General features: G+C 38.5%; 1 protein-coding gene across 3 annotated transcripts in view; it reads right to left on the bottom strand.

The window, feature by feature from the left end:
• Positions 1-13,561, bottom strand: part of LOC131225562 (peroxisomal fatty acid beta-oxidation multifunctional protein MFP2-like) — a 32,611-nt gene extending 19,050 nt beyond the window's left edge. The window contains exons 1-6 of one of the 3 annotated variants that reach the window (XM_058221112.1): positions 13,378-13,561; positions 9,842-9,913; positions 9,682-9,747; positions 9,542-9,598; positions 9,373-9,440; positions 9,185-9,266 (exon numbers count right to left, since the gene is read on the bottom strand). In XM_058221112.1, the coding sequence (XP_058077095.1) occupies positions 9,185-9,266; positions 9,373-9,440; positions 9,542-9,598; positions 9,682-9,747; positions 9,842-9,913; positions 13,378-13,483 (451 nt within the window). In that variant the 5' untranslated portion in view covers positions 13,484-13,561. The remainder of the gene's footprint in view (positions 1-9,184; positions 9,267-9,372; positions 9,441-9,541; positions 9,599-9,681; positions 9,748-9,841; positions 9,914-13,377) is intronic. The other 2 variants (XM_058221111.1, XM_058221110.1) reach the window with 2 other exon arrangements.
• Between the last annotated feature and the right edge of the window lie 28 nt (positions 13,562-13,589).

The raw sequence follows: 13,589 nt of genomic DNA, 5'->3' as shown, positions 1-13,589 counted from the left end.
ATCTACCACCATCCTAACCCCATTTCCATTATTGTCCTTATATACCAAAGTTCATATCCATTATTGTCCTAGCCCCAAAGTCTCTCTTTAAGTTCCTTGGTGTAGGACGGCCTAATCCAACCCTAAATGAATGTGGTATTTGAAAGTGGCAGATTTAATCTTTAACGAGTATATATATATATATATATATATATATATCAGCTTTATACATAATAAACACAATAAGGAAATAAGGAGAATGCAGCACTGATTGTGGTCATCCATCGTAAACATGTTGTATTACACCTTAAAATCTAAATTTAGTCAGATCCAGCGAAAAATAGGACTTTCGTCTTGCAATAAGTCCGTCTAACGATTCAAGTGGATTTTCTAATCTAGGAAATAAGAATTTTCTAAATTGAAAAATCTGAAAAATTCAAAAATAAATAAATAAATAAAATTGATGGTTCTTCAAATCTAAGGCCTCAGGTGATGGGATTTGAAGAAAGTCAAAATATGTAAATGTGGGGATGAAAATCTTCCAAGATCTAAATATTTAGGTTGAAAAGAAAAGAGATCGGCTTCTATATCTAGAGAATTTAGAAGAAAAGAGGTATACAGAAGAGAGTACCTTGAGAAAAGAAAGAATGAGAGAAAAGAAGAAGATGAGAAATCACTTCCCTAGGCCTTACGCCCTCTTTCAATCACTGGAAGTCGAAGACGGGATCGCCTGGTCTTGACAAAGCAAAAGCTCTCTTTCTTTTCATAAAGATAAGATAGCATTCTTAGGTTTAGGGCAAAACACCCTTATAAATTTGTGATTACACTAAATGACCAAAATACTCCTACTAAAAAAAGTTTTTTAAAAAAAAGAAATTTGCAAAAAAAAAATTGTGCGCACACTGTCTCAAAACTCAAATAAATAAAATATTCATAAGATAAACTCAAATCGAAGATGCCCAATGGGTCCCAATGATAACGCAATGAAAGTTGGCCGCAACGATCCAACGGTTCAATCACACCATCGTTGTAATCCAACGGTCCGATCACACCATCGTCGCAATATAACGGTCCAAATATCTCCTTCAAGCAACTTACACATGTCACGAACACATGTGTAAGGTCTTCAAACTCTAGAGACCCAACCCGTACCCGTCATCTAACCACATTGACATGGCTAACACACGCCTCCTGTGTTGATATACTTTGAATGGTCTAGTGTCCGCATCATTCCTTCTCTTTCCTCTAGACATACTTGGCCAAAATTCTGCAAGAGAGAAGATGCTATGGAGATAGCAAGGGAAGATGCATTGGGGTTCAAGGGGGGAAGCTCTCCTGTGTAGCTCCATTCTTAGGAGTGGCGAGCGATGACTTTGGCTGCCTGAGAAATATTACATTGTTCTTCTACTTCTCTCATTTCCCTTTGAAGATCAAGTTATAAGACAAGACCCCCCTTCACATACCAAGTCTACTTTACCAAGGAGTTGTCACCTAAGTTCAAGATCGTTCCAACCAGGTTCAAGTCAACAAGCACCTCAAGAGAACACGCCGAAGGACCAATTCTCCACATTCCTTACCTCGCTAACCCTCCAACACACTCATTTTCTTCTTTCTTTTGCTTCTCTTCTAGGATCCAATCAAGTATTTGTTGAAATTTCAATCGTTGGAATCTTGATCTCCTCAAACAAAGGCCCTTATGTTGTGTATAGAGTAGGGTGCCTAGCCCCTTCCTACGCTATAATCATGGTCCTTACCCAAGATTTTGGCGAAAAGGCCTTTGTGGAGTCTAATTTTTTTTGGAAATTGAAGTGTTTCTTGCAATTTGATTTTCGAGCAACAAGGATTCTAGTTGTCCTTAAATTATACAAAGAGAAGGCTAATGGCGGCTTTAGGCTCTACCACACCCACCAGGCCTTTATCACCACATCACCAATCAACAAAACAAAATTTAATCATTCCCCAGGAAATACTAAGCCAACTCTAACATTCACTAGGAACCATAAAACCCAGGGAATTAATTCCCCAATAAACAAATAAGCCCACATAGAGCAACTTAAGCCTTAATCATGGTATAGCAAATCCCATGACTTATTCGAGTAGTTGTAACTTTTATTTTAAACAAAATAAATCAACAATTAAATTATCAGCCCCATTTACACCGCGATCATTTTCAATTTTATTTAAACACACAGACACTTAATACTAAAGCACTTTGAGTTTCTTCTTGTTGCATGTTTGACTCAGTGTTTTAAATAGCGTGCAGCGTAAAGTGTGGCGTTTGGCTCTCTATAGCGTGTAGCGTAAGCTACACAATCCTTTATATTTTTAATTAAAATAATAGAAAATATGATAAACGTTACAAAATGCATAATTTCTATGAGTTCTTGGCTACGAATCTGGATCATCAACCACTTATTTCCATGCAAAATCTCTCTCTCTCTCTCTCTCTCTCTCTCTCTCTCTCTCTCTCTCTCTACCTTTAGACATCTCTAAGTGTGACTTATTTTTTTATTGAAACACCACAAATTCATGATATCGAATACTATTTGGATGGTCTAGATTGATCTAAGTGCTTTATCTACAATATGGACCACAATTTGGATGGTCCGGATTAGTTTCATGTAGTGTCATATGTCATAGGTATAAGTCATCACCATTTAAAAATAGATGTTAAACTAAAATAGAAAAAACACTTAAAAAATGAGATTTCAGGTAACTTACGCTATCCAGGCTACACACTATGCTACGCTGATGCAGGACAATTAACCACTTGCTATAAAAGCTCGAACTGTTAGAGTATGACGAATTAATCCTTTTATCTCATAGCCCAGGCCCCACATCGCATGGGTTAGGACCTTGACCAAACCCCCTTCGTGGGCCCTAAATCACATGGGCCACCCACCCCGAGTACGTCCCTGCATCACACGGGCTACCCCACTCGAGCCCGGTGTGAAATGCACATTAATCACCCCCGGTGTGAAATGCGCATTAATCACCCCCGGTGAGAAGTCTTGAACACGAGACCTCCCCCATGGGCCCCAAATCACATGGGCCACCCACCCCAAGTGTGTCCCCGCATCCCACGGGCTACCCCACTCAAGCTCTGTGTGAAAATGCCCCTGCATTATATGCTACATGTAGCATACACTACATGCACTGTAGCTTATGCTACATGCACGCTACTAGAGAATTACGCTACTTGCGTACACTACGTAGCGTATGGGACATGCTACGCTATAGCGCTACTAAAAACACTGGTTTGACTTCTAGATCTTTTAAAAAATTGTCATTGCTTCTTTTCATGGTGTTCTTATTCTCCATTATTGTCCCACTTGAAGTAAATTTCCAACCAAATATAGATTTGGTAGTCACCACCAATAACTCGGGTAATTTTAAGAGTGTCTCAAGCTAGCTAGAGGTGTTGCATGTAGCTACAACACACAACGATTCACCATCTATAGTAAGGTTGAAATGTACAATAAAAAATCCAAAGTTGGTCCTCTCTCTCTCTCTCTCTCTCTCTCTCTCTCTCTCTCTCTCTCTATGCGTGTGTGTAAAAATAATATACTATAGAAGAAATTATTTGATGCAAACAAAGTGAAAACATTTTTGTATGGGGGCCCCCATAATGTGTTGATGGAATTCGACTTGTCCATCGAATGCACCCTAGCTAGTTTGGCCAGGGGTCCAAAACTCAGTTCAATCCCAAACGAAGGTGAGCTGCATGGTAGGAAATAGTTCATGGGGATGCCCACCATTTATCTCCTATGAGGCCCACCAGAGCATTAAAACGGCCTGATAGTTGTCAGATCCATTCATTCGGGCATATGCTTTAGGTGAATGGGTCGGATGACATATACACAACACGGTGGGCCCTCCATGAAATCAAGGATGGGCATCCACCCTTGACTGTTTCCTTGTTGTGTGCTTGAGTCATGGATTGGCATGATTCTTGGGCTCATGACCAAATGAGGGGGGGAGGGGGGCGCATCTGATGACAGAGTGGATGTCATCAACACATCATGGGGCCCACAAATGGTTCAATGAAAACATTTTCACCATAATTTCAGCGAACATGATTGCATAATTGAATAAATTCTCCTAGTATAAAAAGGGTGTGTGTGTGTGTGTGTGTTTATGCATATGCATATATAATGGTAACACTTACATGATACTGGTGTGCCCACCCTTCAATATTAGGCTTATTGGGCCAAAAGTCAGCTTGATCAAAAACTTAGGTGGGCCACACCACAGGAGCAGTTTGGAGGGGACACCCAACTAATAGAATTTTCTATATTTGTTGTTGGGACCTTGTGTATATGCCATCCAATCCATTCATCAGACATGTCCCACAAGGTTGAAGGGGCACACAAAAAATCAGGGCATTTCTAAACTTAGTGGTCCATACCACATGATTTTAAAGGTTTTATGCATGATTATACATTGTTTCCTATGTTGTCGCACACCCGAGCCTTGGATCTGCCTGACTTAAAGACTTTATGGTCAATGGTCATCATGAGGGGGTGTGCACGACAAATAGGGTTTATCTAATACACACATTATGTGGGCGCCAAAATAGCCTGAACCACCACCTATAGATATAATCATCATCTAAGCCCTATCTCAATTAATTGGGATTGGCTACACGAGTCATGTTCGGTTCCACTATCAAGGACCATATCCTTAGTTAAACCATAGGTCATCAAGTCTTTTCTTTTTACCTCCACCCCTATCCTTTTGGTCCTTCCCCTTGCCCTTCTAGAGCCTTCAACTTCAACTAACTCAATCCTAACCGATGCAATTCTTCGCCTCCATCACAAATGACTAAATTATTTATCTACTTCCCTCATCTTAGTCCCTAAGAGTGTCGCTCCTAAGTTCCCTCAAATGCATTCATGTCTAATTCAACCCTTCCTTGTCTTGTCAGCCATCCATCTCAACATCCTCGTTTTAGCTATGTTCATCCTATGAACAACTTTTTCCTTAACTGCCCAACATTTTGTCCCATAACGGTTGGTCATATTGCTATCCTATGAAATTTCTCATTCAATTTGATTGGTATGTACCTTCTTTGATGCTACCCTGGAAGTTTATAATGGTTTTACACATTCTAGCATCAATCAAGGCTATGTAGGTCTTCTCAAGACCAACCTCAACATTTTCTAAGTACATGCTAGCCTTAACATAAATTTTAAACCAATGTATGCTATAGCTAGGCGCAACATCCACAACTTAAGAAACACCCTTAAAATCACTCGAACCATTGGCGCTAGGTACCAAATCTACATTTGGCTAGAAAATCACCTCAAGTAGGACAACTTCGGAGAACACAAACGTCATGCGAAGAAGCAATGCTATTCATTTTTAAGATTCAAAATGGAAGTTAAATGAGGAAAAAGAATTAGCTCAAAGTATTTTAGCATCAAGTTTCCAAGTGTTTAAATAAGATAGCAGGCAACTGTAGTGTAAATGGAGATTACCCTATAATCTTATCATTGATTTATTTTCATCATCACCGCCATCTAAGCCTTATCCTAATTAAATGAAGTCAACTGCATGAATCCTTTTCCGCCATTATGCTCTATCTAGAGTGATATCCTTAGTTAAACAATAGGTCATTGACTCTTTTCTTACTACTACACATGTCCTTTTGGGGCCTTTGTCTTGCCCTTTCAAAGTCTCTACTTAAACCAACTCACTATGAACCGTGCGTCTTTGGTCTCCATTGCACATGACAAATCATCAGTGGCTACTTTCCCTCATCTTATTATCCATTGGTGTTGCTCCTAAGTTCCCTCAAATGTAGTCATTTCTAATTCATTCCATCCTCACCTTGCCACTCATCCCTCTTAACGTCCTCAATTCAACTACACTCATCCTATGAACATGTTCCTTAACCATCCATCATTCTATCCCATAAGGCACAGCTAGTCTTATCACTATCTTATAAAATTACCCCTTCAGTTTCATTGGCAAGTGAACATCACATAAAATTCCTGAGGCACATCTCCGCTTCTTCCACCTGGCTTGAATTCTATTAGCAACATCCTTCTCCACCTCTCCATTCTCGCGAACTATAAAAAATGGTCATTTTGGGGTACTTCTTGGTCAACAATCTTAATAGATTCCTTGTTTCTACTACTATTGTTACTAAAATTGCATTCATATAATCTCTTTTAGTTGGACATTTTAAAACCTTTCAATTCTAAAGCATCACTCCATAGTTCTAGTTTTGTGTTTACATGTCTCATCAATCAAAACTATACCATTTGCAAATATAACATACACAACAAGACCACTTCTTGTAAATGCATCATTAACTCGTCCATAACCACTGCAACAAGATATGGGCTCGGTGCCGACCTTTGGTGAAAGTTTGCAGTTTTGAAACCCACTTTTCTCTCTACTAGTGGTCTTCACATTTGTTATTGCTCCCACATGCACATGCTTAATTGTATCAATATATCTTCTTGAGGCTCCTTTCTTCTCGCCATCCACCAAATTAACTCTCCAAGGACCTTATTGAATGCTTTTTTCTAAGTCAATAAAGAGCATGTGGAGATCCTTTCCTCTCCTCCATATATTTCTCTATTAGCTGTCAAAGTAGAAAATAGCGTTGTTGGTTTACCTTTCAAACATAAATCCAAATGGATTTTTTGAAACATTTGTTTCATGCCTTAACCTTTGCTTTATGACTCTCACCCGAAGTTTCATAGCATGACTCGTAAGCAAGGTATTCCGTAATAGTAACGCCCGTTACCATTACAATACGGGCAACAATGGCCATTACGACATTTTTTTTTTAAATAACCCGTTACAAGACCATCAACTATTATGCGTCCATTACGGACCGTTACCGGCCATTTTTTCTATAACGGCCGTTACGGCCCCATAACGTGTAACGTTTACCACTGTTCTCATAAGTGTAATACCACAAGAGTTAGTGCACTTTTCTCTCTCTATTCTTGTAATTGTTGATTTATTTTGTTTAAAATAAAAGTAACAACTACTCAAATAAGTTATAAGAGATTGTGATAGCATGGCTAAGGCCTAAGCTACTCCATTTATAAATAATAAATGTATGAGTTATATGATCGAATACTACAACATTGACTAAATTTGTGCTATATGAGACCTACGTATACCATCATGTATTGCCATTCCACTCTATCAACGCCATAACTTCAATTAGACCAGAAGTCATAAAGTTTGGACTACATATATATGGATGGCATATTAAGAGGCATTTTGATGCGGACACCAAACCATTCAAAGTATATAAATGCATGAAGCGTACGTTTCCTGTATCAATGTGGTTAGATGACGGGTACGAGTACGGGTCGGGTCTTTAAAGGTTGAAGGTCTTACACATGTGTTCGTGACACGTGTAAGTTGCTTGAAGGAAACATTTGGACCATTGGATCACTAGGATGGTGTGATCAGACCATTGGATCATCACGACCCACCTTCATTGCGCCACCTTCACGGTGCTATCATCGGGGCCCATCAGGCATCTTGGATTTGAACTTAGTTTATAAACATTTGATTTATTTGAGTTTTGAGACAATTTGCACACAATTTTTGTGCGAATTTCTTCTCTGTTTTTTTTTTGAAACTTTTTTTAGTAGAGGTATTTTGGTCATTTCCTGTAATTACGAATTTATAAGGGTGTTTTGCCCTAAAGCATGCTATGTTATGTTTATGAAAAGAAAGAGAACTTTTGCTTCTGATGATTTCGTCTTCGACTTACAGTGATTGGAAGAGGGTGTGAGGCTCGGAGAAGTGATTTCTCATCCTCTACTTCTCTCTCCTTCTTTCTTTTCTCAAAGTAATGTTTTCTTTAAACCTATTTTCTTCCTTTTCTCCTAAAATCTTTAGATCCACAAGCCAATCCTGTTTCTTTTCTATCTAAATCATTAGATCTTAGAAGATTTTCATCCCCACATTTACATATTTTGACCTTCTTCAAATCCCATCACCCAAAGCCTTAGATTTGAAGAACCATTAATTTTTTCTGAATTTTTCAAATTTCCCATTCCAGAAAATCCATTTGGATCATTAGACGGACCCATTGCAAGACGAAAGTCATATCTTCCACCGGATCTGACTAAATTCAAATTTTAAAGTTTAATACTACATGTTTGCGATGGATGGCCATGATCATTGCTGCATTAACCTTATTTCCTTCTTGTATTTATGATATATAAGGCTGACTTAAAATTAATAATAAATAAATAAATAAATTGTTAAAGATTGCATAAATCTGCCCCTTTCAAATACCACATTCATTTAAGGTTGGATTAGGCCGTCCTACACCACATTTGGGTTAGTTATGTTTCTCATGATATCAGGGCAAAGTCTAAAAATTATAATTTTTTTTCTTTTTCATTAAAAATTAGCAACTAATTAACCAATGTATAAAGCTTTATAATGTTTGCTTTAAAAGTTTAATCTTGACCACCTGTGAACAACAACAAAGGATGTTTGTAATGGCTGAAGATTTTCAAGTAGTTGCAAAATAATTGTTTGTTGGTGATTTACAATACAAGTTGATGTAAGTTCCATTAATCTAGACCAACCAAAGGGTGGGTCCTATCATAGATGGACCATGTAGGAAATTTGCTTTTATGAGAAGCTGATCTAGAATGGTAAAGAAATTGAAGTCCAAGAATTGGGCATCTTTGAGCCTTGAAGACTTCTCAAATGACAAAAAAAAAAATGCATTTAAATTTTAAAAAAACAAAAACAAAACAAAACTGATGAATCTTATGAATAATTAGCAGCTGGGCAGCAAACACGAAAAGCTCTAGATGCACAATATCAAATTTCATGTTATAGCCTCCAAATAAAGAAACAATGGGAAAGGTTTTCATGATCAAACTCCATATGATTCAATAATCATCTGACCAGAGTGCTATTTTAGCGAAAGTTCTTGTCAAGATTTGAAGTTTTTTAACAGCATTGACTTAGGTTGCCAATGATATACTGAGACTTCTCAACAATTCAGGAAAAGAGGGTTAGGTTCAACTGTCACAGAAACATAATACATTGTTCAAACATGTGGTGCAGAACATGGAATCAGCAAATTGACATGGCATATTATCTGCCAAATACAGATATCTCCTGTCATAATAACATGTTGAGAATTAAATTTTAAAAAAAGAGGATACTAAACTCTAATATTGCACACTGTAGGCAGCCATACCTCCAAATCCAGGAATAAGTCCAAGTTGAAGCTCAGGCAGGCCCAGTTGGGCAGTAGAGGTAGAAATGCGTGCATGGCAAGCCTGATATGGTAAGAACAACCACCTCGTATAAAGATATCTCAACTCCAAATAGACATATAAAAGCATATAAAAAAGTAAAAGAAAGAAAGAGAGACAAGGTATGTACCATTGCAACCTCCAGTCCACCACCAAGTGCAAGGCCATCAATAGCTGCCACTGAAGGCTTTCTTGCAGCTGAGAAGTAAACAACCATGGAGATGGTCAACACATATCTGCTCCACTGTTAACCCAATAATCATTAACAGGGAGAACAAAGATGAAACCCAACCAAGTACCTTCAAAAGTGTCGGTTAAAACATCTATGGATACATAACCAGGCTTTGGTTGAACCTCTGTAGGATACATGTATAAAAACTTAATGAAAAAATGTTGCAACACATTATAGAATCTGAAGCACATGAAATTTTAATCGTACTCTTACTCCCTTGCAATCCACCAAAGGCAGTGATATCAAAACCTCCAGAAAATTTGCCTTTTGAACCTGCTCAATTAACTCAAGCTGTAAGCCTCACACCTAAGTCAATTATCTTCTTCTCTTGCAAAAGATGAAAATGATGTAAAATGCTTTGCTTTACCAGTAATAACAATTGCTTTCACATCATCTCGTTGCAGAGCTTGCCTGTAATTCTCATGTAAGCTGTTTAACACTGTAAAAAAAAAAAGTGCATCACATCATCTCATTGCAAAGCTTGCTTGTAATTCTCTTGTAAGCTGTGTAACACTGTGTGTGTGTGTGCGCGCGCGCGTGTGTATACTTGCTTGTAATTCTCTTGTAAGCTGTGTAACACTGTGTGTGTGCGTGTGTGTATACTTGCTTGTAATTCTCTTGTAAGCTGTGTAACACTGTGTGTGTGTGTGTATATCATGAAAATGACAAATTTACCTTCCGCAACCAAATTATAACATGCATTTCTATAATAAAAGAGTTGCAATAATTGCCAGTGGTACATTCTTTAGGAAAAAGGTTTCAAGGATTGTCCAAACACAAAATTTTGGCATCCATTGACCCCTTACCCATGCATTTAAAAACAAATTTTCAACAGTCATTTTAGTCCATGTCCAACATTTAAAAATACATGAGATGGACTCCCGCTTGCAAACACCATCTACACATCCAACAAACCCCATCTCCTACATGTATGAGGGACCTTCGGCCCTAGATGAAGAAGAAGAAGGAAGCGAGAGTGAGAGATATTTAACACTTCCAATCCCCGCCCAGCCCATCTTGTCCTTCAGATTGATACCACTCATACAGTGAACATTTGCACCATCTGATCTGTCGTGTGCTCTAGTCACTCCCTTCCGTCATGATTGAATTGCAGATCACCAAATCTATTCACCATCCCAGCTTTACTTTTGTGGTCTACTGACACCATTGGGTCATAGTCTCATACCGAATGATTCAGACACTTCTGAATTGTGCTGCTCAATAAAGGTATCAAAGCCACTTTCCATGCATGACTAGCCCGTATGTTTGTAGATCTATGCGATCAAGTCATTGCATAGTGGCAAGCATTTTCAACTTTTCCTCTACTTATTTTATCGATTGATCCTTATTAAGATCTACTCATTCATTTGCCATCCACTTTCTCATTCGCTTCATCTCTTTAGGGTCAACGCAGACTTTACTATTTGAAGGACTCAACCATATCTCCTTGTCAGCCCAGTCAACCATATAATCATCTTGTAAATCCCATCATTATGCATGTGATCTTTACGCCCATATAACCAGGCTCTTATTTGTAGAGATCGTTTATATGAGTGATTTTACACCCATATATGAGCCCATATAACCAGGTTCTTATTTGTAGGGGCCATATATGAGGAATTGTTTCTTGTAATTTAGCATGATATTTTGGAACTTCATCTTCTTGGCCTCTCTGATGCAACAGCTCCCATAAGGATAGGTCTTTCATAGCAGGCTGCAGTAATTTAGCATGGTATTCTGGAACTCCTAATGCTATTCAAAGGTTTCCACTAGTTGCCCTATTTTCCGGCAATGTACATGTTTAGATACAATGCAAGTGTAGTTAAGACGGCTGATGAAGGTGTGTTTGCAACAATAGGACCAAGTTTATGTTCCAAAATGATTACCATGTACTAGGCCTATAAGTAGAGAGATTTTTTATGATTTTTTTGAAGGATTTGTGTGTGTGTGCGTGTGTGTGTGTGTTCCTACGACGTGAAACCTAAGATGTGTAGGTTTGGGCAGAGTGATTATGTATAGTTATCCATTAGTTTTTTGCTTTTGCTGCTTCAATTTTTAGTTACATTCAATTTCAGATTCATGATGAAGGTTATTATATCATATATATTCCTTAAATTGTGTGTTTTCCAAACATCCTATGTGGAGCTCACTTCAATCATATACAGCCCGTATAGAATGATGAGAGAATTTTTTAGTGGTGTATGATGCTATATGGCAGTGCACGCACATGGACATGCATGTAGTTGTTGATGAACCTGCATAGAACATGTGACTCAGACACATATTAATGATATATATATATATATATATATATATATATATATATATATATATATATATATATATATATATATATATATATATATATATCTCCTAGATATAGATTTGTTGTGCGAGTCCCACAAATTCATTATCCTTGGCGTCTTTATGGGAATGATGTGAGTACTAATTGGAGTGATGTCCAAAAATACACATTTATTACCATTTTGATCTTGATTGTCTCTACAACAGCTAGGGTGGCAAATGGGCCGAACTGGGCAGGTGGAAGAATGCCCTAATCCAGTCATCAGCTAAGGACCTGAACCCAGGCCCAGCCCAACCTGAATCAAGCTGGGGTTGAACAAGACATACCATCCAAATACTCAAGCCTACCAATGTTAAATAAGTCAGGCTTGGCTAGGCCAGGCCTTTAGCCAATTATGAGCCGAAGTCCAACTCAGTTAATTGTTGGGCCTAAAACTCAGGCCCGAGTCTGCCTCCACCACACAGGCCTCATGGTCTGAGCTTTAACTCATGCCAAAAAGGGGGTGACTCAGGCTGAATCATCCTCAAGTCATCTGTATCAGGTCGACTTGGACAAGTGAAGTGATTCAGACCAAATCAATCCTATACGATTCACTGAGAGGTATGGGCTGCGGAAACCCCACCCATGACATGTATATGAAATCCATTATGTCCGTCAGGTGTGGCCCTCAAATATTGCCCTTAGCCCGAAAATAAGGCCATAAATCAGGTGGGCCAAGCAGTGGGAATAATAGGAGAAGACACCCACCATTGAAAATGATCATATTGTTTTTGGAATCAAATCTAGTGTCTATTTTTATGAATGGGTTGGATGGTGTCTATCTACCCATCCGACCGGTTAAGGTGCATCCTATCGAGATGAAGATATGAATAAAAAATCAGTCTGATCCAAAACTCAGGTGGGTTAAATCACGGTCCCAAATCAGATTACTCGAATAATCCTAACCACTTATTTGTGAATCTTTTTTGTTGAAATAGGACCATGGGACCATGGTGGTGACTCATACTTCTCATATGTAGCACTCAAATGCGCTATCTGAACCATCTGAGAGTTAGTCTGGTGGGTGTTGGGAAAGAAAAGAGTTTCAAGAAGATATATTGACATGATAATACCTCTAATTCTGTTTACCACCAAATACACAGCACCAAACGATGGATTTGGGGCAAAATCACCCCAAATCCTCTCAAATCTCCTCAAATACAATGTGTCAAACGGCCCCTTATGTCTGGCAAATGATGATGGCCCACTCTTTACACAACCACAATCACAGTCCTCCACTGTCAAATATGACGATCCACACATAATTCATTGAAAACAGGGGCCTTTGAACGGTTTGATCATGGGCCCCTCTGAAGACCAACGATGGAGATTTGACTTGGTCCAAATGCTCGCTGCATCACTTCCTTACTGACAGGAATCTGAAATAGGGTCTCCGCATTTTCCAAAACAAAACAATGTTTGCATTTGTCGTAACATTACAAATCCAAATAGAAGACTGGTATTGCAACATATAAGAAAAGAACCCCCATAAATCCTATCTATTCAATCTAATTAAATAATAATAATAATTGGAGGGAAGAAGCGTTGAAATCCTTTACCATCAAAGGAGAGTGAATTTACAGGAGGATTGGTGATGGTGATGACAGCCACACCATCTTTTCCCACCTCAATTTCCGTCCTCCCTTTCTCGCTGCTGCTGCCCATCTCTGTCTCTGGGAAGTGTAGAAACTGCTCTCTCTCTCTCTCTCTCTTTCTCTCTCTGTGACAGAGCAAATGCAAGAGTAGAGAAGCGTTGAGAGGAATAAATGAG

The sequence above is a fragment of the Magnolia sinica genome, chromosome 14 (genome assembly GCF_029962835.1).
Source record: "Magnolia sinica isolate HGM2019 chromosome 14, MsV1, whole genome shotgun sequence".
Classification (NCBI taxonomy): domain Eukaryota; kingdom Viridiplantae; phylum Streptophyta; class Magnoliopsida; order Magnoliales; family Magnoliaceae; genus Magnolia; species Magnolia sinica.
This window is presented reverse-complemented; position numbering and strand designations above follow the sequence as displayed.